This window comes from Microcaecilia unicolor, chromosome 10 (genome assembly GCF_901765095.1).
Source record: "Microcaecilia unicolor chromosome 10, aMicUni1.1, whole genome shotgun sequence".
NCBI classification, from domain to species: Eukaryota; Metazoa; Chordata; class Amphibia; order Gymnophiona; family Siphonopidae; genus Microcaecilia; species Microcaecilia unicolor.
In genome coordinates this window covers 210,722,593-210,750,040 of record NC_044040.1, presented here as the reverse complement: position 1 = coordinate 210,750,040, position 27,448 = coordinate 210,722,593, and the positions used below count along the sequence as shown (strand labels likewise).

The window sequence follows — 27,448 nt, the reverse complement described above, 5'->3', positions numbered from 1 at the left end:
TGAAGACAGTGAAAGCCCTTTTCTTAGTAACCTGTGGCAAACATCCCTACAAAAGGTACACATAACATATCCTTCCAAGATGACTTTGCCCCCTCCCCCAAGCTTGTAACTCCCATGTATCGCAGGAGCTGTGGTTGCCACTTCCTGCCATGACCGGGTCCCTAGCATGCTGAGTCTGTTGTCAAGTAGGCCAGCCACTGCATGTGAAGTCCAGATCACATAGGAGAAGACGTCTTTTACAATGCTTTCCACCCCCCCCCCCCCCCATGTACTTAGGGAGATGCTTGTATGTGGATTGCCCCAGCTGTAGGAAAACCTGAGCCAGAGTTGAATCTTCTGGATCAACTACTGATGTTTAAAGTGATGAGGGCAACCTATAGAGGATAAGAGTTGCCATGTCAGTCTGGAGAACCCCCGTATCATGAGAAGGCTCAGGCTGGGCCTGGTTATTGCTCAGTACAAGCCTCCTTGCTCCATAGGGGAGGGCCCTACGCTCACAGCAGCCTTGCTGACTCCAATTGCTGGCCTCAAGATTTTGAGGCTAAGGTTTTGATCATTGCTGGCTTGGGTACAGCACTATTGCTCAGTTACAGCCTGATTTTGCCATTCTACATATGTCCCATCAGTGTTTAACATCCCTCAAAACCAGCAGCCAATGAAGCCTGGTTAGCATTAGGGTAACACAATCTCTATCCCCCAGGCCTCCTATCAGGTGGGCTGAACTGTAACAAGTAACTGGCAAACTGATTTCTTAAGAAGAAATACTAGCATCACATCACCGTAAATCGTCTAGTAAACACTATTTTTTTTCCTGTGGGAAGGGAAAGGTGATCTTAACACCCACCCAATATTAATTTTGTTTACCCTCATTACGCATGGCCTCGGAAAGAGAGGGGTTGACCTAGCACTCCCCCCCCCCCCCCCCTTTTCCACTTTTATTTCCCTAAGCTATTATACTGGATAAAACACAGCAAATGTTGTAACACTTAAATCACACATGAGGGAGTCAACATCCAGACAGAATAATCAGCACCACAGATGTTACTGTGAACCGGGTTAAAGACAGGGTAAACAAGGCTGACCATTCCACTAGATTGCTGAAACCAAAGAAAACTAGAAAAAAAAAAAAAGGTCTTCTTCCAGCCAAAGTATTCAGATCAACGCCTGCTTTGAATATTAACTTTTTCAAAGCAAATCCCTCTAGTCCTGCATGGCAAACATAGGTGCTGCTCAATGGTGCTTACAGTCTACTTTGCCCAATTTCAACATCAAAGAACTGGAAATATTTTTGAATGGGGCCTAGAGGGGGTGGGGGTCACACAGATTGCAATCTGACACACATGGTTAAAGCCAGGGGTTTCCAAACTGGTCCTGGAGGCACTCCAGCCAGCCAAGCCCCCAGGACATCCACAATGAACATTCATGAGAGACATTTGCATGCAGTGAAGGCAGTGCCTGCACATCTCTTTCATGGACATTCACCAGGAGTATCCAGAAAACCCAACTTGCTGGGGTGTCTCCAGGACAAGGCCTGGGAACCATGCAGTGGAGCATCAGAGCTGCATTAACTTATATCAGATCAAGGCTCCTCTGATGGAACATAATTTAACCACTTCACATAGATTTTAAAACTATTTTACAAATGATCAGGTGTAAATAAATTGGTGGGAAAGGGAGAGGGAGAAGAAGTTATCACAGATCAAATGTGGACACTCAATGAAGTTGCATGGAAATTTATTTTTTTTATTGTTTTATTTTTGTTACATTTGTACCCCACACTTTTTCCCACTCATGGCAGGCTCAATGCGGCAGGCAATGGAGGGTTAAGTGACTTGCCCAGAGTCACAAGGAGCTGCCTGGGCCGGGAATCAAACTCAGTTCCTCAGTTCCCCAGGACCAAAGTCCACCACCCTAACCACTAGGCCACTCCTCCACAAATAGGAAGAATTTTCTTCACTCAATGAATAATTAAGCTCTGGAACTCACTGCCAGAGGATGCAGTAAGAGCAGTTACTGTATCTGGGTTAAAAAAAATGTTTGGACAAGTTCCTGGAGGAAAAGCCCATTGTTATTGAGACAGACATGGGGAAGCCACTGCTTGCCCTGGGATTGGTAGCATGGAACGTTGCTACTATTTGGGATTCCAGAATCTTGCTATCCCTTGGATTCTGCTAGGTACTTGTGACCTGGATTGGCCACTACTGGAAACAGGATACTGGGCTAAAGGGACCATTGGTCTGGCCCAGTATGGCTATTCTTATGCCCTAGCTGATGCAAATCATAAGATGGCACAGAATGTTTTAATGTTCTGTCCCTTGGGGAAAAGCCTGAATTTGCTCATGTACTTTGGTTTGCTAATCACTCAGACTGCACTGGGGGTTGGGGGTCAGCTACACACATTTATATATAGGCGAGACCCATCATCACTGTTTCCACTTCCTCCCCTATGATGAGAACCTACCAAAGTGCCAAATGTTGACATTTGGGATTTGTTGTAAGATCAAAACAATTGGTTGACTATGTTCCAAATGCTACAAGTGCATCAGGGTTTACTTCAGTTGGGAGACTGTTTAATCCCAGAAAGGCAGCACAGATACTTTAACTAAATTTCCCCTCAACATAGTCTTTGGTTGAAACAAACTCTCTGCTCTTTTGGAATTGGCCACCGATTGAAAGAAGTATAACAAACGCCCCACTTTCTTAATCTGCTACTTTTTACAACTGTTATTTTCCATTTTGTTTAAATTACCAAATTTAACTACTTTTATTAACTATAAAAATAATTTTCTAAAAAGGTAAATAAAATACAATGTGGACGATGGACACATTAGTAAGAAAACCAAAAGATCAGAAGTCTGCAGCTTTCAGTGCATTGAGCATCGATTGCCCGGAACAGCTTTTCTTGAGTGACCCTCGTTACATTTTTATTTTTTTATTTCTCCATTGATGCTCTTAGACTGCTATATCTTTTATTTTAAATTTAGTTCTGTGAATTTCAAGCCATTGATCCTGGTTTCGATTTAGCTAAGAGTCTTTTCCCAGTCTGAGAGGAGCATAAATTAGGACCCTGTTGTTTTATCTACTGAAACAGCTTCTGGAATTAAAAGAAGATAAAATCTACTTCCAAAGGTGAAAGACAGTAACATTCAAAATATTGCTTCACCAACAGCTAAAAAAGCAGATTAGCAAACAGACCCTGCTCCCCTGGTCAACTCTGCCATGCTGGAGGTTATAAATTAATATAGCCTGGAAGCCAAGGAGTTCAGTTCCTGTCCTCTCTTGTGAAATTCTCATTAAGAGCGAGTACGTTTCAGCAAAGATGCAACACACTGCGGCAAAGCATGTGTCAAGAGGCAGCTCCCCTCCTCCCCAACACCTACTCAGTAAATAGCTACAGAAGGGAAATCCAGAAAAAAAAAAAAAGCAGCATCTGGCAGGTGCAGTAAAATGGGACCCAGGATCTCATTACAATTTTAAAAAATTAGAGGACCTGAAGGTAAAAACGGAAAATAAGAAGTCGCTCAGTAACAAAAAGGCTTGTTGGCTAAATGTTGACCTACTGGGTCAAACTAAGGCTTCGTCTAACCCAGTATCCTGTTTCCAACAGTGCTCTCTCCTGCTTAGCCAATGTTATAGCCTATACTTTAGCATGTATAGTCTTTTTATAGATATAGATAAAACAAATTTTGTCTTCATTGATAGAACATTATTTGTGACGCTGTTATATACTGGTTTTGCATTTGGGGTATTATATATTACCAGTTATTTTAGATTTTTTGTTTATTTGGAATATTTTAAAACTGCAGAAATAGAACACCCCTTCTCCCCAAAAATATTAAAGGGAACTAATGAAAGTTGGCTACTTGATGCCTAAATACCAAGTTCAATAACAATAATCATTAATAGACTAACGTATTCTCAGTTGACATACCCCCAAATAAGGGCTGTCTTTGTTTTATAATTTCTCTATTAATAGGGAACTGCTGTGCTCAAACTCCTCCATCGTCCCCAGTTTTCAGCACATTCACCAGTGGGGAAACTCTAGGAGTTTAAGAACGCGGATTGTCTAGGTTCATTTATCTGGAATGGTAGAGGACCAAGGATGGTGGACTACCAAAACAGATTGAGTAGGCGCATCTATGGCTGGCAACCAGGACAAATGCCTGAAGTATGGACTAGAATAACTGAGCCAATGGGCTTTTTATTTGTAACCTCCAGAGCCAAAATTTGTGACAGGGGAACTCAACACATCATCAGTCTTGCACTGAACAAAAGTATTAGGCTAATGGAAAGAGAGTTCTCCAACATATCTTAGCTACATGTCTGATAAACAAAGGAGATAGAGATGGATGAACTGTATAGACCTTGCTCAATGCCGAAAGCTAATGCAGCTTCGAGACAGGTGTATGTTTCTCAAAATGGATACCAAGTGTTTCAAGTGTATGCAATCCTGTTTCCGTTTGTGCATTTTCCTGCCTTTCATTTCTGCAGTTCTGAAGCTAAACCCCCAACGCAGAGAAAAATTAAGCCTTACACTCCAAGTATTTCAAAGGATCAAAAAAGCAATAAATGCAGAGGCAGTGACAAGTCCCACAGGGTGCACAAACTCTCACATTTCTCATATCAACTGTCCTCTCAATAAAAAGAGACCTTTGATAAGTACAGCAGGAAAGAACACCATACGGGAAAAGCTGAGTGCGTAAATTCTGCCTCTGTTCAGAGGATGAGATGGTGATTGAGGAAGTTGCCGACTGCGACACTAGCAGTGATCATACAGACTATGGCACTAAAAAACAATTATTTATCATACTCTCCTGAAACACTCAGAGAGGGTTCAAAAAACAAATTTATAAAGTACAAACAAAATTACATAAAACAAAAAAAAAATAATTAAATTTCCAATACCACACAAATCAGCAACAAAAAAAAGAAGGCACCATACCCAACAGTCAACCTACAAGTTAACCGCCACATAAGAGAACACTACATCCAGCTCACCAGCTTAACCTAGGACTGGCATTAGAATGGGGGGGTGGGATGTCACCAGAGCACCAGACAGACCTTTCGCCCATCCTGAGTGCACAGAAACCAGGAGTGCCTCTCAGCTATGTAAAATCCAACTGAAACAACCTGCAACTGTCTCTCCAGCAAGAAGGGCTATTGACAAGCACCACCCAGGGCACCGCTCTGCATAGACCCGGCCCAGTCTTAACTTTTTTAAAAAGCTTATCAAATAGGAAACAAGTGAGTTTTCAAGGGCTCGCTCATCTGACCCCCGTCAGCATCTTATTGTACTTTACGCTGAACTGTCCCCATGGGTTCAATACAGCCTGAGAAACCATTGTGCAGCCAGATGCCACATAATATTTCTACATATGCTGCAAGTCAGTTTATGGAAAAGACCAATAGGTGTTAGTGGGAACAGCTGTCAATCACAGCCATATCCCCATTTTTCTACCGTATTAATAGAACAGGCCACAGAGTAAGAGAGCACCAGCCATGTTAATAGTTCAGGCTAAAAGCTGGCTATGCCCTACAGCGACATTACATAGTCTAAAATACCAGTACTTCACCTAACTAGCAGTTGTTACTGAGTAGCATCACACAGCACCTGAAAAAGGCTGTTGTTATAACATTACATATCAATACACAGTGTCATGTAATTCATTCCATACCTATTTGTTTTTCCCATAATTGTTATTGTATGCTATTGAACACATCTCGTATACGTCTGACAAAAGTTTGCATAAAAAGAATCATTAAAGAAAAAGGCTGTTGCATGCAAACATCTTGAAAGCATTGAGCTGGCGAGATATCCTCTAAGGCTTAAGAAAACAAAGAATATTAGGTTTACCAGTTAGCTCCATGTTATCCTGAAAAGCTGAGCTATTCCTGGGTTTCCAATACTGGATCCATAATCTAAAAACTCCAATTTCTCTGAGAAACACACCTACTTCTGTGATGCCTATAAGAACATAAGAGTGGCCATACTGGGTCAGACCAATGGTCCATCTAGCCCAGTATCCCGTTTTCCAAACAGTGGCCAAGCCAGGTCACAAGGACCTTGCAGAAACCCAAGATACTGGATATTGCTGGATGTTCTTTTAAAAATGTGGCTTTTTCTTGGGGGGGGGGGGGGGGGGGGAAAGGTGGGGGATTGCCAGGTACACTATTTAATAAATACTGAAAAACAAACTGCCCTTTTAAATAAACATTGTGGCCTAGTGGTTAAGGTGGTGGACTTTTGTCCTGGGGAACTGAGGAACTGAGTTCAATTTCCGGCACAGGCAGCTCCTTGTGACTCTGGGCAAGTCACTTAACCCTCCATTGCCTGCCGCATTGAGCCTGCCATGAGTGGGAAAGCGCGGGGTACAAATGTAACAAAAAAAAAAATTCTGTTCTTTGAGGCTTTAGCAGTGACAGCAGAAAGCACAAATCCTGGACTCCAGATATTTACCCCTACACTCCAAACAAGGGGACAATTTATAGTTTGAAATACTTGATAATGGAAAATTCCCAACGATTTAATCGGATATCTGAAAGGAAGAGAGTCAGAAAAGAGGCAGGTCAAATGAGGAATTCTGATAAACTGCAACACACTAAACACAAATTAATTATTTACTTTTTGGGAAAGGTCTAGCCAATGTCTTCTTAAAGCTTCTATAGGCATCTTATTAAACAAAAATCATTCATATCCAATCATTTTACCCAACGTTATTTCTGCTAGAACAAAATAATCAATCCTTGGTGATATTTTTGGGTTCTGTTCCATAGCTTTAAAAAAGTTTGGCCAAGAATGCAGCCATCTCCGTGTCCCCAGAACTTCGCACTCAGATGATCCTCTACACTAGAGGCAGTGCTGGAAGAGAAACTTTGCAAGCACTGATACCTTCATCGGTCTCAATACTTTATTTATTGTATTTATTATACAGTTTCTGTACCGTACTATCAAACTTTCTAGGCAGTTTACAATTTTCACACACAGAATAACCACCACTTGCTCTTGCCAGTGCTGATCGGTGCCTTCATTTGAAGTATCCAGTGCTGTACTATGACCTACCGAAGATGGGAACTTAGGAAGACCTAAAAACCAACAGCCCCGAGCAAAACAGAATCCACCATCATCAGGCGACGTGTATCCAGTGCTGTACTATGACCTACTGAAGATGGGAACTTAGGAAGACCTAAAAACCAAGAACCCCAAGCAAAGCGGAATCCACCATCATCAGGCGACGTCTTTAACATGAAGGTCAGGAATCATGGTGCTCAGCTTTCTTCTAATTTGCTTGCGTTTTCAGATCTCAAGCGATTTCTCTGTTCGGTTCTTATGGGACTCGATTCTTTTTAAGTTTCCCTTGTGCTTTTAAGTACCGTCACTTGCACATTTACCAATCATTAGTCTTTTTAAAGACTTGATTTGGTTTGCTCGCTCTTCAGCTGCATCTACAAGCAATCACCATATACAGACTCCTGAGGCAGGACTTGTTTGCCGAAACACGGTGCCGTGTTGAGTCTTATCCACTATTAAAGAACATTTTTTCCATCTCTCGTCTCCTTGGTTTAGCTTGGAAGTGTCTTGTTGATCACACTACTCCTTCATCTTCTCAATTTTTGTCATCTCCTTAGACTCCTTTCTATTCTCTATTATTAAAATTTTCTAGTTCGCCTGAGATATTCCACCTTCGATAATTTCCTATCATGAAACCAGCTGTGTGGATGTTGGTGGGTGCTGAAGAAGTCCCTTCACCATGTCCAGGGAGGGAAAAATTAAGCTAGTGCTGGGCCCACTTCTATCCTTGCCTTTTTCAGGCTAAAGACACTAGATCAGGATCAAATATACATAGTAACATAGTAGATGATGGCAGAAAAAGACCTGTACGGTCTATCCAGTCTGCCCAACAAGATAAACTCATATGTGCTACTTTATATGTATACCTGACCTTGATTTGTATCTGCCATTTTCAGGGCACAGACTGTATAAGTTTGCCCAGCACTAGCCCCACCTCCTAACCACTGGTAATGCCACCCAATCTCTGCTAAGCTTCTGAGGATCCATTTCTTCTAAACAGTATTCCTTTATGTTTATCCCATGCATTTTTGAATTGCGTTACCGAGCCCCATGAAACACAGCTATGGATACACGAGTATTGTACAATTCTGTTTATGCATTGAAAAACGTGACTACATAGTATAATTGCATTTTTGTGTGGAATGGCTTTCCCACCAAGCTCATATGTTATCATATACTATGAGCTTATCTTGTTGGGCGGTTTGGATGAGCCATGCAGGTCTTTATCTGCCATCATCTATGTTACTACTGTATTTAGCACCTCCCATCACTTTGAAATGTTAGCACCCATGTCTGCTGCAACCGTTCATTTATTTGGGATTTGCTTTCTTCAATGGTGAAGTAGAGAGGTGTGGTAGCCGTGTTACTCCACTCTTAAAGGTAATCAATAGAAATCAAACAAAATTAAAACATGGAAAAGAAAATAAGATGATACCTTTTTTATTAGACACAACCTTTGCTGAAAGGTAACTTTAAAACAATACAGGAACGCAAAACCTTTGAAGTCAGAATGATTGAATATTTCGACACCCAACAGACAGGACTTAATAAGGATCTGGGTTTTCTAGTCCATTATAAACCATAAAGTTGTATTTCTCTGCTTATCACCCTCCCCTCCCCACAAACATCCTGCTAGACTATCTATGGAATGCTTTGAAGTCCCCATGCACATCTCCTACCCACCCTGCTAGACTGTCTATGAGAGACTGTTATATACACTGTCAGCTACCACATTTGCGTATTTATGATCTGATGAAGAAGGGCAACCTTCGAAAGCTAATCAAGAAATTCACTAAGTTATGTCCAATAAAAAAGGTATCATCTTATTTTCTTTTCCATGTTTTAATTTTGTTTGATTTCTATTGATTACCTTCAATGGCGAAACAAAAAAGGTCTCACTAAAAACAGCAGTAAACACTATTTTTTATTTTATATAGGGAAAGGAACTCAGAAACCACCGCTGTTAATGTCATGCAAGTTGCTCATTTATCAACATCAATTGTGATTATGTCTCATTATTTGGTCCAAAAATCCTTTTTATTTAAATTTTATTGATTCAACTTTTCTTCAGTCACTTTCCTTTCAATCACTGAAATTTGGTCTTACATCTCTATTGTAATTCTGAGATTTGCTATCTTCCCCATCATAAAAATATCTAGGCGGCTTATAATCTAAAAGTGTGGAAGGAGAGGGAGAGCGAGGCAAAGACCGGAAGGGGAATAAAGGGGAATATTGTAAAACTACAATAGCGATAGGACAGAAAGGGTGGTACAGGAGGGATGGAATCATTCGGGCTCACTTCAGGGAGGGAAAAGCGTTTTAAGTAAGGGTTAAAGCTCAGATTTGGAGACAGAGGGGCTATGGTAGTTTATTCCGATGCTCTGGGTCTTGAACTGAGAAGATCGTTTCACTTAAAACTAAGTCTTTGACTATGCCTATATTGCAATCCTGATTATCTTATTTTCTGATAGAATTAAAGATTTTTTTTTTTTAAAGGAACCAAGCAGTAGCACTGGTTTAATCCTCTCTGTTTTCTGCCACACTTTTACTCCCCTCTTTTAGGTTTCAGCTGATCAGGGTTTTTTTTGAGGGGGTACTGAGTACCGGCACCTTTTCCATTGTCTGCTAAAATTGACCCATGGACCCAAAGTTTTAATGAAAGAGCTCAGGCTCTACACACCAATTCTGCCTTGTCATAGATTCTGTGACTGGTTGCAGGGGGCCTGGCTATTGTGGGGTGGGTCCCTCAGTGATCTCCCCAGTCCTAAAGAGTACCGACACCTTTTTTGGTAGAATAAACGCACTGCAGCTGATAAACCACAATAATTCAGAATTCTTTTGTCCTTTGGAATGAATTATTATCCAACCTCACCACAATTTCTTCCTAGAACAGGTATGTCAATATCCTATCCTAGATCACACTCTACTATTATGCTTAATTCAGATGCCAACAGCCTTTTGATCTGCTCTGCAGGTGAGAAAATGTTCTTCCCTTCAAACAAAGCATTCCTTGTTCCACTATTTTCAGTGTCTGAATTTTACATATGCATGTTCAGAACAGGACAGGGTAACTGTGGAGCGTTTCAGTGGACAAACATTGACTGATCTGTCCACCTGACATTTTTTTTCTGTATCACACCAATGTGACAACTGAAGCAAGTCTTGAAAGAATTTCATTTTTTTTTAATGATTTCTTAGCAGGTTACCACCCAACTAGAACAAAAGTTCAAAGAACATCAGAACGTTTCAAAGATGTTAAGCAAAAAAAAATATGGATTCAAAGTTTCCAAGATGCAGAGAAAATGGTTCAAGGTCGGTAACAGAAACTCAAAAGTCTCAAAATTTGACCAACTTGCCACATTTGATGACATATGAACAATAGAAAACCCCAAAGAGAAACTAACATAAACAGCAGGATGTGTAAAAGACTTTATAATCTTATAGATGCATAATGCTCAACGTGAGTGCAAAAAACAGAAGAAACCAGTCTTCGCAAGAAATAACAAACAAAACAACGTGGCCATGTTTCAGAAAATCTTCATCAGAGGCATAACAAATCTGAGTTCATATACAGAACTTAGATACCGGTAAACAGACAGGGGGAATCTGTCGATAAGAGTATGCTCTCAAAAAGAGACTCTTCCATATTATAGAAAATAGCTAACCCAGTTCAACTCTGCAACTCTTAGAGGGAACACATGTTCTTACACCTTTTCTATAATGCACAGTACTGCATTCTCTCCAGCTTGTTACTAGTGCTAAATACACAGCTATGATGGAGGTGTACAAAATCCTAACTAGTGTAGAACGGATGAAAAAGTGAATTAATTTTTCAGTCTTTGAAAAAAACGCAAAGACCAGGGGATAGTCAATGAAATTATAATATGGAAATACTTTTTAAACAAATAAGACAAAATATTTTTTCACTCAAAGAATGGTTAATCTCTGGAACTCATTATGGGAGGATGTGGTTACAGCGGTTAGTGTATCTGGGTTTAAAAAAGGTTTGGACAAGTTCCTGGAAGTAAAGTCCATAGGCTGCTATTGAGACACACATGGGGAAAGCCACTGCTTGCCCTGGGATTCATAGCATGGAATACTGCCATTATTTTGGGATTCTGCCAGGTACTTGTGACCTGAATTGGCCATTGTTGGAAGCAGAATACTTGACTAGATGGACCATTGGTCTGATCCAGTATGGCTATTCTTATGTTACTCTGCCATATCTAAAACTCCTCCTCCCCTCCTCCCCCCTCACACACATATTGGGGGGGAGGGGTGCATCATTGTTCTTCTCATTGATTGATTCCTTAATGATTTTGATTTCATCTCGTCAACTCTTCACAATGTAATCCATAACCTGAATTGTAACAAATTGTATTTCCACTATTCATAATGTATTATAAGCCACACTGAGCCCGCAAAAAGGTGGGAAAATGTGGGATACAAATGCAATAAATAAATAAATAAATCTTACTGTACCCAGAACCATAAAATACATCTCTTCACCAAGAAACAGGCCACAAGCATAAACCACCTCTTACACTCTGGTACCCCCTCCAGTTCCAGTGGCATTTCATCGCCTTAACAGCTAAAAACTCTGTCCAGCCAATAACGTGGAACCTTGCATCACGTAGCTATAGTTCGGGTTCCTCTTTCCCACATGCATCACTTTGCACTTGTTCACATTAAACGTCGCCTGCAATTTGGCTGCCCAGTCTCCCAGTCTCGTAAGGTCCTCTTATAAGTTTTCACAATCCTCTTGTGATTTAAGAACTTTGAATAACTTTGCGTCATCAGTAAATGTAATTACTTCACTAGTTATTCCTATATCTAGATCATGTATACATATGTTTAAAAGCAGCGGTCTCAGCACAGACCCCTGCGGAACCCCACTATCTACCCTTCTCCATTGAGAATACTGACCATTTAACCCTACTCTCTGTTTTCTATCTTAACGAGCAATAATGAACACTAATTAGGACAAATTAGAATTCACACACAACATGCCTACACATATTCTGTAAAGCACTGCCCCTAAATTCTAACGCATGCAGGCAAAAATGAGCTTGGTTATAGGTGGGAAAATGGGCATTTCATGCACATTCCAAAATTTACATGCAGTTATACAATATGGCCTAGTGTGTGTACATTTTACGCCACATTTTCACTGGTGTAAATGGATGCACGTAATTTTAGGCACTGAATTCCACCTAGGCGTATTGTCCATACCATGCCTAAATTTAGGTGCCGCTTATTTATTTGTTGCATTTGTATCCCACATTTTCCCACTTATTTGCAGGCTCAATGTGGCTTACAACGTTCCGTTATGGCATTCGCCATTCCAGAGTAAAAGATACAATTCGTGTTACACAGAGAACATGGACGACATAATAGAATTAAGCAAACAGATATAGAAAGAAAACATTCAGAATATAAGGTAAGGTGGTGATGTGTTACAATTACAATTATTGATCGTTGTGGTATGCCTTGTTGAAGAGATAGGTCTTCAGAGATTTACGGAAAGTTAATTAGTTCGTAAATTGTTTTTAAGTTAAGTGGCAATGCATTCCACAACTGCTTGCTTATAGAATATACCTAGGCAGAAATGTTTACCATGCAGATTTTTTTAGATATCATATATAGAATCTGGTCCTATATGCAGATACTTGTCCTAGTGAGCTCCCAATCTTTGTATCTGGGACAATGAAGGATTAAGTGACTTGCCCGGGGTCACAAGGAGCCACAGTGGGAATTGAACCCAGTTCCCCAGGTTCTCAGCCCACTGCACTAACCCACACAGCGTACGTGAAGCTCCTTCACTCTGAAGAAATACCAGGGCAACTGACTCAAAATGTCCAAAATACATTCTAATGTTTATATCACATAATTATCAGAAGCAAACAGCTTATGGTAATTTAGTTCAGATGTTCTTGGTTTCCACGGCAGAGACCTAGGAGGAGATGGGTTTCTAATGGTTAGTAGAAGAACCTGTGAGACATTTCGATCCCTTCAGCTTCAAGGAAGCACAGTGGAATCAATACAGAGCTGCCTGAATTAAATGCATAAAACCTCCCGCACACCTATTTATTACAGCTGGAAGAAGAATGACCAGGCTACTGTTGACATCCTGTCAAAGTAAAGTGTTAAAGTCCTGGATGGCTCAGTGATCAGCTGGTGCAGGGGAGGGCTGAGACTGAATCTGGTCCACCCAAGCTGGGTGTAGTTCTCTCAGCGGTTATTTTGGGTCCTAAAAAAAGGGAAACTGGCATTTTTGCAGACTGTGAAATCTCTTCTTGCACAAAAGAGCTGCAGAACAAATATCCCCTTCTCAGCTTTCACAGTCTACAAAATGCCTTTGGACTCCAAGCACAGAAGCTTGGCTTACACTGAAATCAGTTTTTGTCCTAATAATCACCCACAATAGCTGCCAGGGCAAGATTAACCCTTGGGAGGGTCCTAGGCAATACATGCATAATATGTACCCCAGCACTGCTCACCAACTTCTCCTGTTGATTTGCGGATAATGCAGGGAGGGTGGGGAACAGACTGATCTCTGCCAGCAGTGTTGGCTCTAGCTCCCTCTGTCCCCATTCTTCTTTGAGATAAAAAAAAACGTCTTAGAGGGCTTCTTCTAAACACATGCCTAGTTTGCCTATGCCATAATCCTGCCCTTGTAGTTGCCTTTTAAAATTCATAATCATAGCCCCAACCCCAGACCAGATTCTCTCTGAGGAAAAAAAAACAGCATTTCTGAGTGAAGCACAGACAGCTGACTCTCCGCTCTGCAGGGCTCAGACAAACAAAGCCATATACTATTCTGTTTCTTGGAAAGAGTGGGCAGAATCTCATTACTATGGGCACAGCATGCAGTTCCAAGCGTCTCAAAGCTAGGAGAGTGAGTGAATAATGAGTGCCAGCAGCACCCCATCAAGTCCCAGAAAAATACTTTTTACGGTCATCAGGACCCAGCTCTATCCCTTGTCCCCAGTTTGGGAAAATGCTTAATATACAGAGCCTATACTTAAACCACTAAGATGACCTACCTAACTGGTGCAAGAGATAACCATATTTAGTGTACAGAATACCAAAGTATAACAGTTGTTTCAAAGTACATGTTATCAGCTCTCCACAAAAAACAAAAAAAAAACCAACCTCTAACATTTACTGGGAAAAAGAGCAAGTCATTTTCTTCCACTGTTTTATTTTCTCATAGTTTATTTCAAGAAGAATAAAACATGGACACACACACTTTCAGAAAGAAATTAACCCTCATAAAAAATAATAAAAAAAGCAAGCCCAACTATGATTCAATCATGGACAAAACACCAGCACAGGCGGCACGGCACGCTTATTAGCGGGGGTAGTCACGGCAGACTGGTATGGATGAGCCTGTAACTATTTGAAACGTTCACTGGACTTTAGAACTCACCAGAACATAGTCTGAATGTTTTAAAATGATTAAGGAGTCCACAGAAAGCATTAGATTAACATCCTTATGCCTCTGACAAGTAAATCTTGCCAAAGACTACCTACAGGTTTATTATCTTTCACTGCAAACCCAGGAGACTAGTCCAGGAAAGAAAAACTGAAATGTTTATCAGTGCAGCCTGGAGCGTAGGTGAATGAGTTTGAATAAAAAGGTTAGCAAACACAGGATCGATGGTGAAGAGGGGAACGTAGGACTTTATTTTCCTTTTAAAATGATAGTGGCAGACACAGGCAGGGTGAGGGACATGAAGAACTGCAGACCAACTCCAGTCTGAAGAGGTGAAGTACAAGCATCCCCTGACCATCAGTCACCACCACCACCACCTCCCTCCCCCCCCCCCCCCTTTAAGCTCCCATTGTCTCCTTCCATCATTTCAATGTTTGTGTTCCATCGTTACTTTCCTTAAGGACACTTCGATTGTCTCGCATAACTCTGCACAATGTAATCCATAACCAATTTGTAACAACTGTACTTCCATCATTCATCTCATATTGTAAGCCACACTGAACCCGCAAAAAGGTGGGAAAATGTGGGATACAAATGCAATAAATAAATAAAAATAAAAGAAATGCAGATTGGGTCTTAGGACATTAATTCAACATACAGAAAGATACAGCTCCAGGTCAAAACCTTATCATAGGGCTATTAAACATCCTCTGTAGCCAAAGTAGTTCTGCTGCATTTGGATGAGGCCTTGATTATGTACATTTCAAAAGAGTTTGTAAATTAGGATCAACATTTTCCAGGACAAAGGTCAGCCCCACAGTGCCTGAATTTTATTTGAATCATGCACAGAGGTACATTTGAGGACCAAGCAAGGGTTTTTTTGTTTGAGGTCCCCCCCCCCCCACCCCCACCCCAAGCAGACTAGCAGCTACTCCTCTGTGCACAAGCTGCTGATGGGAGCCCTGGGCCACCCCAACAAACTGAGGGTAATTTCCTGGGACTTTGTTCTGTAGCCCCAGACAAGTGTTTCACAGGAGACTACATCAAATAAAATCCAACACTTGAGTCTAATTTAAACAGGAGTATGACCCACAAATGATCTCAGCAGTGACTCATTTCAGACGTCATCAGTCATAACAGGTGGGTATATATTTAAATATTTATATTATCAATTCACATAATCACGTGTTCTAATTTCCGATTATGTTGCAAATTAAATTTCTTATAGAGCACAAAATGCTGCTTAGCCTGGTTTATTTATTTATTTACAGCATTTATATCCCACAATTTCCCACCCATGGGCATGCCCAGTGTGGCTTACAACAATCTCCATAAACACACAGCAAGTCAGGGGTCAAACAATTAATGTCCTAGAAGTATAATGGGGAAAAGGCAAACGCGAGGTAAAGAGAAAGAGCAGCGGTGATTAATGTGACAGAAAGTAGAGATGCCTGGCGGGAGTGGTGCGTACGCTTTGCCAAATAGAAAGGTCTCGAGGGTCAGTAGTAAGTTTCACCAATTTAGGCAGATCATTCCAGAGAGGAGCGCTAGTGTAGGAGAAAGTTGATGCATAGGTGCTTTTGCTGTAATCTTTAAAGAATCAAAAATTGACCTACACCGACACGGTCCACGTTTCGTGAGCCTGCTTCAGGGTCTGGCCCTAATGCTTTTACCAGACCCTGAAGCAGATTCACGAAACATGGACCACGTCGGTCTGGGTCTGTTTTGTGGGTTATACTCCTGCTGTTTAAATTAGCCTCAAGTGTTGGGTTTTATTTGCAACTTGGTTTCACAGGAGGCTAGCACTTCAGACATGATCATAAGCTAATGGTCCCCCCTTCTGCTGGGGCTGGCAGGGAAATAGTTAACAGAGAGCCACAAAGAACCACCTGGGGTTCAGAAGCCACTGACTGCGACCACAAACACTGAAGATAAGGAACCAAACACAGAGCAGGAAGAACAAATCATTCATGGCCAAATGCTAATAACTCCAGCGCTATACAAAACAGCAAGAGAAAATACCGCCATTACAACGCGGCAAAAGAACTTCCCAATGCTCAGTGCTAACGGCATGCAAATTTTATGCATGTGGTTAGCGCTGAGTATTGGGGAATAAGGGGGAGGGGCAGATATGCCCAGCACATGCACACAAGACTGGCCATATCTGTGCCACAGCCGCAGCTGCTCCAACCTGAACCAGAGAAAGCCCTTTCGCCGTCATTTTCATCTGTACCTCCACCCTTAAACAAGGGGGAAAGGAAGATCCAATAGGCTTCTCTGAGTTCTAACTGCAAAATGCAAGCTGGAAACTCTTTTAGGTAAACTCTGAGCCACATTTTTTGCTTGTATGCAAGCAGATCATACCTCTTTGTTGAGCTTCGAGCTATGGTTTAAAGACTGTATCCCCTCCCTCCTCCCTGGATAAAGGTTTAACAGGCAGATGATCAGAAGCCCCCGCAGTTCCAAACAGCGCTCTAAAATTAGCACCGGAACAGCACAGGGCTATACCACCCCTACGATCAGAAAGAATAGCATGCAAGTATAGGCATGCTATCAGCTCAGATCATAGGGGTACGTCTGCGGGAAGATTGTGCCTGGGCACGCACCCAAGGCACAATTATCTCAGAAGTTGTTTGACAGACCCGGACTGTCAAAAAAAAAAGCTTAGACTTGTCAAACATTCGAAGGGATTCCCCCCTCCCCCACGGACAGAGCAGACCTGACCACCCTCCCCCTGACAGAAGAACCACCGATGACTGCCCCACCCTCATGACAGAAAAGACCTCACTGGTGGTCTAGCACCCCCCTCTTACCCCAACCCGCCCCCCCCCCCCTCGACAGAAAAGACCTCACTGTTTATGCTTTATTAAAACTTACTATACCACTCAACTGCCAAGGCAGAACAGAGCAGTTCACATAAAAAGTATAACACAGATAATTTTACAAAAAGAAAGGAACGCCATACAAAAAAAAGTAGAAAAGCTGTTCATTTATACATAGACAGTAGGACAACACCCCCTTACCCTGACTCAATCCCTCCCTCTCAGCCAGAAGAAAAGGGCTGGAGGTCCGGTGGACCTCCAGCCCCAGCCTCGTAGTCTAGTGGCCCCCTCACTCCCTTCTCGTACCTTTGATTCTGTCACAGGAATAGTGCCCCACATTTTGACTACCACTATGTTCTCCATCACATTTACTAGAAGGTGGCAACATGTTTGTTAATTGGATCATCTAGATTTTAGTCATATATATGTCACCAATTTTGAGCGAGCGCCACTGGCTCTCAGTTAAAAGAAGAATTCAAATCAAAACGTTATTATTGACTATTTCGAATGCTCCGGCTCCAGTGTCACTTGCTTCCATGTTGTGACTAATCAACCTGCTCATTACATCACATCGATTCTTGTAGTCCGCAACTACCCTGAGAGTTTAGTGCGGACCAGGATGAAGGAGGACAGGAATACCCTACGACTAAGAAATGCAAAAATCAAGTACAACATACACAATTATTAGGCTACAGACTTCTTTAAAAGAAATGTTTTTAAAACATTTCCTAAAAACAGCATAAAATTAGTCATTCTTCTAATATTTAATGGAATTGAATTCCAGATAGCAGGCGTCCAATATAAAAGACTAGCTGAAAAACTGGTCTTGGACTTAATCCTATTGGGAGTAGGATAGTGAAGTTGGAAATTAGCTCGGAGGCCCTTCATTTTAGTAGCACTTTGGACCCAATTGGACAAATAGGCTGGAGTTACTCCAAGGAAGATCTTAAAAACCATCGTGCACATCTTAAACTGAACACATACCTCCACTGGCAACCAATGAAGGTCTAACAGCAAAGGCGTAACTATCACTTTTGTGAGCTGAAAAAAAAAATCAAATGTGCAGTTGTAGTTTGAATTGTTTGAATTTTTCTCAGAAGATTTTTTTTTTGACAGCCAACATAAACACTATTACTATAATCCAAGGTTGAGAGAAGTAAACTTTGAACGAGTCAACATACGGGTGTCCAACATATTGCGGATTTTTCTAAGATTTTTTAGTAGGAGAAAAGACTTCTTAATAAAAGGATTAACTTGTGATGCTAAAGTAAGAGAATCAGAAAAAGTAATTCCGAATATCTTAATAGCTTCCTCGAAAACAAAATTCAGACCATTTGGCTTGAGTAGACCGTTATTCCATATTTCATCTAATTGCCCTAAGAACAAAAACTTTTTTTTAATCATTGTTTAGTTTCAGAGAGTGGTAATTAATCCACATTTCGAAGAGGGAGATACAATCTTTTGTCCTAGCTGCAGTTTTTTCCAGTCTGAGCTACTGGCAACAAAATCGTTATGTCATCAGCATAGAACAAAGTGCGTAATACGAGACTTTCTGTCCTTTACTGCATACCATAATTGTATGATGTCATGCTTCAGCTATGTGGGAGAGTCTTAGTTAAATGTGGGCGCCATGTTTGATATCTGTGGCGGAGAGAGGCAAGTAAGGGGTCCTTTTACAAAGGCATGCTGTAAAATCATTTCGGTAGTGTAAGCGTGGGTTTTGGGCGCACGCCGATCCATGTCTGTAAAAAGGCCATTTTAAAATTGTTTGCTGAAAATTGCTGCGTGTCCATTTTGGGTCTGTGACCTTATCACCAGCCATAGACCTTGTGGTAAAGAATTTGGGCGGTATTGACCTACGCATGTCAGGTGCCACTTGGCGCGCGTCCCCCCAAAAAATTATTTTTCGGCTGCACGTATCGGCCACGCACCAAAAATGAAATTACCGCAAGAGCCACACGGTAGCTGGATGGTAACTCCATTTTGTCATGCGTAGAGCCTTACGTGGCTTAGTAAAGGGGCCCCTAAATGCTGTGTTGAGATTCAACATTCAACTACTTCAATATTTTTTCTGTATTAGTTTTTTGCAAATATGTCAAAGTTGAAATGGATTTGAGCCATCATAGATACACTGTCACAGGTTTATCTACATTTTGGATATTCAGATTATGCTGGGCACATTTTCCCACGAGAAAACTTTGGGCAAAATGGGACCCCATTAGGAGTACAAGATAAGTGTGCTTGATGCTTGGATTATATATGCTCTAAGTATGCCCAGCTGATGAACCCTGACCGCCCACCCCATTAATTTGTTGAAGAGGAGGAGATGGCTGGAGTACACAGTGAATGCACAACCCCCACCCCACACAACTTTCTCACCGTCACTGCCCAACCCTCCTCACATCTCTTCTTCCACCCCCACCAACCCATTCTCTCCTTCCCTTTTCCCTTCAATCCTCACTAGTTTGGCCTCTCCCACAGCACCTCCTGCAGCCCTTTCTGGCCTCCGATCTCCAAAAACACTGGGCCAAAAACGCATGAGCTTCAAAGCCTGTTAACCATGGAAACTTACATTTGACTGAATGATAAGCAGGAAGAATTTTCTTAACATAGTAAGAGAATAAAGAGAAAAACTACACAGAAACAGACTAAACCCCTCCTTCAGTATTGAGGTCTCTGGGAACACGTCTGCAAGCAGATTGGACCCCAACGTGATTAAATGCTACAGCCAAATCTGTGTTACAGAAGGCTTCCAATTAACTTTCTAATGCAAGTAATTTGGAAATAAAAATTAAATACCATAGAACTTTCCAACCATTACACATTCAATTAGGATAGGCAAGAAATTAAAAAAAAAAATCAGCTTTGAAAATGGTTTGCTATCTAACTCTTCCTATAGGGTCCTTTTACAAAGGTGTGCTAGCGTTTTTAACACACACTGAAAATAAGGGTGTGCTAAACACTTGAGCCACCCATATATTCCTATGGATGTCTCTAGCATTTTAGTGCCCAAAACACTGCTGCACCTTTGTAAAGGACACCCCCCATGTGCCTCCCAATGGAAATGGTGTTAAATGATTCTACACACCCCCTACATATTCCATTTAAACATTATTTAACACTTTCTACCCCAGGGCTCACGGAGGACCCCACAGCCAGCTGGATTTTAAAACCATGCAGAATTCTGCAGTTACAAAGATACCATAAACCTGTTTAACCACCACCTACTAAATACTTACAGAGCACTACAAGTGAATTCAGCACTGTACAAATACATCTCTCTAATAAATATATGTTCAAATACACACCTGTGGTAACATATTAAGCTATATAATGGAATGTATGTATAAAAGCAGCAAAAAGCGGAAACAGCCAGGGGGATGCCATCATTATTAGAGCCACGCTCTGGTTATAAATTTAATTGTTGACCCTACACACTGCCTGTGTCAGGGGTCCTTCCTTTTCAACATGAGTAAGCTTAATGTGTTCACAAACCTTAGCCTCTCGTATAATTAGTCGGTCCAACAAAATACAGCTAAAAGACCATTAAGGAATGAGTTTGTGAGGATGATCCACCTCAAAGCCATTCTGAATGGTGTTTTAACAGTATTTTGTTAGACTGACTGATTACATGAGAGGCTAAGGTCCGTGAACAAATTGAGCTTACACTGAAAAGCAAAGACCTCTGGAACTTGCTGAAACACGGCCATGTAGGGTCAACAATTAAATTTATAACCAAAGTGTGGCCAGTAATATCATTATCCCCCTGGTTTGTGAACAAATAGAGCTTACGTTGAAAAGCAAGGATGCCTGATGCTGGCATTTGCCGAAACACAGCCGTGTCGGGTCAATAATAAAATTTATAACCAAAGTGTGGCTCCAGTAACATTATTATCCCCCTGGCCGGCTACATATTTTTTTTGTTGTTCTCCTGTTCCTCTTCTGTGTATGTATAAAAGATGAGAAAGGTCCCTTCCAATGTTATGGGAGGGCTCCTTTTATATACCGGGGTCACCAAGGATAGGCCAAACCAATTCTGGTTCTGACCTCTATGGACTTAGGATTCCGAACCAAAAACCCCAAAGAGGAGGGGGGAAAGGACAGAACTCTAGCTTAGCCCTGAAGGCTCAAAACTATTTGACTATACTAACAGTGCCCTAAATACAAAGATAGCAAGGCAATATGTTAACAGGCATATGTACTGGATCAAGCGAGATCGGAAAACTCAAGGGGCCCTTTTACCAAAGGGTTTGTGTGCAGCAATGGGCCTGCCACGCACCATTCCGGAACTACTCCCAGGCTACCGCAAAAGCCCAGTGTTATCTCCCACCTCCAGCACATGCCATTTCCGGCGCTACAGGAAATTTAAAAAAAAATTTTTTGTAGCACCAGAACTTAACTGGAGGTATCTGGGCAGCGCCACGCACTGACCGGTTACCGGCAGGCTAGCATGGGAGCCCCTACTGCCATCTCAATTTTGTAGCAAAATGGCCGTACGGTAAGTCGTTGACTTACTGCACGTCCATTTCTTTTGCTCATCACGTGTCAAAAACATGCGTCGATGCTAGCGCAGGTCCCCTTTTACTGCAGCTTAGTAAAAGGACCCCCCCACCCCCAAAGTATTTAATGCATGCACGTACAACATAAAGGAGCCAGATATTATACAAAAGTCTCATCTTCCCCTTCATGCAAGAAGACAGCAAATTCCTTAAATATACACACACATATGTTGTCTACTGGAGTAACAGGGTTTGGCCTTGGACTGCCTTGATTTTCCTTCAAATATTTAGTGTCCCTGTTTAAACCTCATGATTTGTCCTGGACTGGCAGACTCTGAGCTCACCAGAAAGACAGTTCTGCAAATTACCTTCCTCTGAAGCATTCTGTAAAAAAAAAAAAAATCACTGACGTCCATTCAGTCAAATTGGTTTCATATCCTTCCTACCAGATTGGCTTTATTAGAGGAATAATAGTCTGCCTGAAACGGAAGGGCCTTCTGTATCCAGCCAAAGCTTATTTACAAATAAATAATAATAATAATTAAAAAAAAACAGTACTATCATTTTACGCTGAAGAAACAGAATCTATTTGCACAGGTGCCATAAACTGAGCTGGATGAGGGCCACCCCGATTTCTTCCAGGGCACCCCCTTAAGCCTGCCACCTTTCACCCCTGGGTTACGATCTCCACAGCGAGTGACCCTGCTGCACATGGCGAGAAGCGAGAGCAAGCCAAGGAGGCAGCTTTTCAGGTGCCGGTGGTTGTTGTCTGCGGGGTGGACTGAGGACAGACTGGTAACGTAGGGTTATCTGATCCCATGAACCAGGGGCTCTGCAACCCCCCCCCCCTCCCCCCATTGTGCACTCTACTTAGCAAGTTAGGAAAGCAAGCTGAGGTTATATACACGGATAGATTCGAGCAGATCCCAACGTGCATCGCACATGCAACATTTCCAACACCTCCTACAGCCCGTCCAAAAGCAGCAGTTTTGGGTGGGGGTCTCTCCCTCCCCCCGGGAGCAGCCTGTTGTTACCTAGCATGGAGAAGATGAAGTCTTTGGCCGTGTGGATCTCCAGGGCCCTCTGATCGTCGTATTCGCGCTGGTCGTGCTTGGCGTATTCTTGGATCAGTTTGTTTAATTCCTCGATCCGGGCTCCCGACCTGAAGTCCAGTTCCGGGAAGGCCGGTTTGGTGCCGGTACCGCCGCCACCACCACCGCCGAGGGAGCCTCCGGCTTTGCAGACAGTGGGAGCCGCCATCTTCAGCTGAATCACACACACACCCCGAGCCCCCTTTTTCTTTTTTGTTTCGTTGCAGCCGCTGCTTTTTCCTCCTTTTCCCTCTCCCGATCTTTCACCCGGGAGCGATCGGCGGGCAGGGGGCGGCCGTGCAACCCGCCGCCGGATCCCCGGCGTGAATGTGCAGAACCACACCAGGCGGGGGCAGTGGAGGAGGTGGGGGGGGGGGGGAGTCAATGATCAACAAGCTGCTGGAGGGGCACTTAAAGGGACCTTAACCCCACCCCAGCGTTTCCTCGGCTCCCCTCCCCGACCCCCGTTAGCCGTGCATTGGGAATGGGCAGGTTTTGCACGAACGGGCACCCGTCCGCCCTTTTCTCCGGCGAGCCACGTGACACCCGCGCCCGGGGCTACGAGAAAAGCCCATTCCAGAGCAGCCAGGGAAGGAAGTCCTGCCTTCGGTCCCGCGGCTGCCGTGACATTTCTTTCAGCTGGGCAGCAAAAGAGGGATCTTGCAACAAAGTGTTACATTTACCGTGAATCTAAATACTTTAGCTACTTTTGCGCGACAGCAAAAGATGCGCGTGTAACGAAATAGCTGAAAATTGCACCTCTGCAGCGAAGGACCAGCTTAACAGAGCAGTGGGCTGGGTATCAGGGAAGCTGGGGTGCAAGATTGTTTTAGTGATCTTAGACTGGCCAGGTTACGTTTAGGGATAGGGATATACAGGACATGAATGTAGCTTAATTTGAATTTTTACAGAAAAATGCGTTCAATGTATGCTAAACTCTGCAGCCTCTGTCAGACGTCCCCTTAAATGTGGTATAGTTGCAAAGACACCCCCCACCATACTGAGCAAGTTCTTTCATTGTGCAGACTTTGATCGTGGGAAGTGGGTTCGATTCCCACTACAGCTCCTTGTGACTTAAGCCTCCATTGCCCCAGGAACAAAATTAATGCACTGTATATAATATGTAAAACCACTTTGATTGTAGGCCACAGAAAGGCGGTATATCAAGCCCCATTCCCCCCTTTGTGTCCTGGGAGGTGTTATTTCTTCTGTGTTTAGCACCCCTGGTTATTATGAAACATTGGCTTCTGTGACTTGAGGTATGTAATACTAGTACTCACTACATTCTTCCAAAGGGCACATTGCCTGGTCCCCTCAATTCTCTTTTTTTGGGCTTATGAACCTCAACATGTATATGCTGGAAGAGAGGAGGGAGAGAGGAGACATGATAGAAACGTTTAAATATCTCAAGGGCATTTATGTACAGGAAGAGAGCCTTTTTCAAATGAAAGAGAGCTCTGGAATGAGGGGGCATACGACAAAGTAAGAGGGACTAGGCTTATTTCACATAAAGGGTGGTGCAGGTGTGGAATGGCCTCCCAGTGGAGGTGGTGGAGTCAAGGACTGTTCCAGAATTTAAAAAGGCATGGGATAAGCATGTGGGATCGCTGAGGAACAGGAAGAATTAGGGGTTCCAGAGGATGGGCAGACTGGATGGGTCATATGGCCTTTATCTGCCGTCATGTTTCTTATTTGCAGGTTTTCACATTAGTAACATTGTATTGCTTATACTTCTAGTTTTGAATTTCATTGAATGTGCATCTTTTATTCCTGGATTATCGTTTTCTTTGTGCATTGTTAAGTTTCTTTAAAATGTACCCAGGTAACCCCTGTATGAGAATACGATGAAATTCTGCACAGCACGACCCGTCCTCTCCCCCTGATTTCCTGTGGTTCTTAAGGTGGCAATAGACAAATTTAACAACTGATTTTGCCCCCAGAATCGTTCCAAATTGGAGGGAAATTTTTTTGTGATTTTAACCGATTCACCTGTTTTCCAAAATTAACTGTGGCACTATGACAGTAAACGAATTGTAGCATGATCATACGGGAAAAAGACTCCGAACTCTGGACCTGCTGTGCCATCTGCAAAGAGCTGACCTGGGCTGAATTCAACATTCCCCGCTGGGCAAATTCGAACAAATGATGGCCCTTGGGTGTTTGAATGTCACATAGTCCACAAATTCCGGAAAAAATATGGCAAATTGTACAAAAAAAATGAATATTACAGTAATACCTAGTCGCAGATTTGGGATTATTCTCCACACACCACATTCTATGTGATACTTTAATCACAGTTACCATTCAAATGATTTTAGGTAATTGGAAATTAAACTCTGGAATTACTTGCCAGAGAATGTGGTAAAGGTGGTTAGCTTACGGAGTTTAAAAAAGGTTTGGATGGCTTCCTAAAGGAAAAGTCCATAGACCGTTATTAAATGGACTTGGGGAAAATCCACTATTTCTCAGGTAAGCAGTATAGAATGTTTTGTACTTTTTGGGGATCTTGCCAGGTATTTGTGACCTGGATTGGCCACTGTTGGAAACAGGATGCTTGGCTCGATGGACCTTTGGTCTTTCCCAGTATGGCAATACTTATGTATTTATGAAACATGCTTCCAGTCTAAATTCTACATTCTGGTGGCACTCCATCTGCCAACCTTTCAGATATAACAAAATTAGAGGTCCTTTTACAAAAGCGCACTGAAAAATGGCTTGCGGTAGTGTAGGCGTGGGTTTTGGGCACGCACCAATCCACTTTTTTAGCCTGCCTGTAAAAAAGGCCTTTTTAAAATTTTTGCCAAAAATAGACGTGCAGCAAAATCAAAATTGTTGCACGTCCATTTTGGGTCTGAAACCTCACTGCCAGCCATTGACCTAGTGGTAAAGATTTACATGGTAACCAGGCGGTAATGACCTATGTGCGCCAAATACCACTTGGTGCGCATCCATTAAGCAAGCCCGAAAATAAAATAAAAAAATTTCAGACGCACATATCGGAAGCGCACCAAAAATGAAATTACCACAAGAGCCATGCGGTAGTTGGGCGGTAACTCCATTTTGGCACGCATTGGGCGTGCATAGATACTTACACGACTTAGTAAAAGGGCCCGTAAAGACACGGAAGCCAGTGGACTTTTATTTGGCTCAATCTAACTCCCATTGACTTCATTTATTTTTTATTTTATTTGCTGCATTTGTACCCCACATTTTCCCACCTGTTTGCAGGCTCAATGTAACCTCACTTTTATTTAATTTAATTTATTTATTGTGATTTATTAACCGCCAAAGGTGGTGTACAGCAGGTACAGTTTAACATAAAACTTACAATTTTGTTAACATCATAACAATAGCAAAATAACCAAGAATAAACATACTATAAATTAAGTAAACTTGAAAACAATATATTGAAACCTAGTAATAGAACTACCATGAAACAGTATAAAAAATACACACATTTAACAGCACTGGAATACAAATACCAGATATAATACAATGTCAGCATAATACTAATGATATGCCTAAGAAGCATTAGATCATTCAGCTAACAGAGATATGGTGCTAAAGGTTTTCTACAATATGGCTTACCATATATTTTATCTTACTTCATCTTATTCTAATTTTATATCAATATAATTCTTTTTCCAATATCCATCATACTATACTTATGTTTTATTATGTTTAAATGCTTTATTCTGTGACTTCTGCCCTTCTTATATTTTTAATTATATTATATTTTTTTAAAATTTAACTAAAAAGTTTCATTATATGAGGCTTTTTTTTTTGGTGGCAGCTCCAGTTCTGTGGAACAGCCTCTTGCTTGCATTCCCATCTGTACTGTGGTGCCTAATCTTCAAGAACAAAGTGAAATCTTGGTTATTGCCTGAAGGCAGAGAAGCTGGAGCTTAGATAGGAGGATATCTAGATATCTTGTCCCCTTCAGCTTGGTTGGAGTAAAATCCAGAGGCAGGGACAGTGCTACCTGTCATGGGACTCCCGCAGAGGTAGCCTACAGCTAAAGGCAAGACCTGGAGTCGATTCCTTTAAACCGGGCCAGTGAAACTCATACGATTTGCAGTAGAACTGACACTCTACCACAAAATTACCACAGCATGTTTATAATCAAATTACCACTGTGTTAAAATCGTGGCATAATCCATAGTTGATCACATTTCCTGTCAGTGCGTGAGTGGCTCAGGCATTGACAGGAAGAGTGGCATTGAAGAGAAGAAAACAAGAACTGCTTGTACCCCAACTCTGTTTTCTGCAGAGCCCTGGCCTTTCTCCCTCTCTCTCCTATATCCAACTCAACATGACTTCCCCATACCCCAACAGTAAAGAACAAATTACGTGGTGGTCCAGTGGCCCTCCACCCAGCTGATTTGACCCCATCTACACAAAAGTCCCTGGTGGTCTAGTGTCCCCCACCCCCCTGTCCAGATCCCTGTCCTAAATTTTTAAAAGAAAAATCCTTGCTGTATAATGGCACCCCTCCAACCCTTCCCTCCGAGCCTCCCAGACCCATACCT

General features: G+C 42.1%; 1 protein-coding gene across 1 annotated transcript in view; it reads right to left on the bottom strand.

Moving 5' to 3' along the window:
• MB21D2 (Mab-21 domain containing 2) overlaps window positions 1-23,260 on the bottom strand; it is a 117,743-nt gene extending 94,483 nt beyond the window's left edge. The window contains exon 1 of the mRNA XM_030217043.1: window positions 22,863-23,260. Within this exon, the coding sequence (XP_030072903.1) occupies window positions 22,863-23,088 (226 nt within the window). The 5' untranslated portion in view covers window positions 23,089-23,260. The remainder of the gene's footprint in view (window positions 1-22,862) is intronic.
• Between the last annotated feature and the right edge of the window lie 4,188 nt (window positions 23,261-27,448).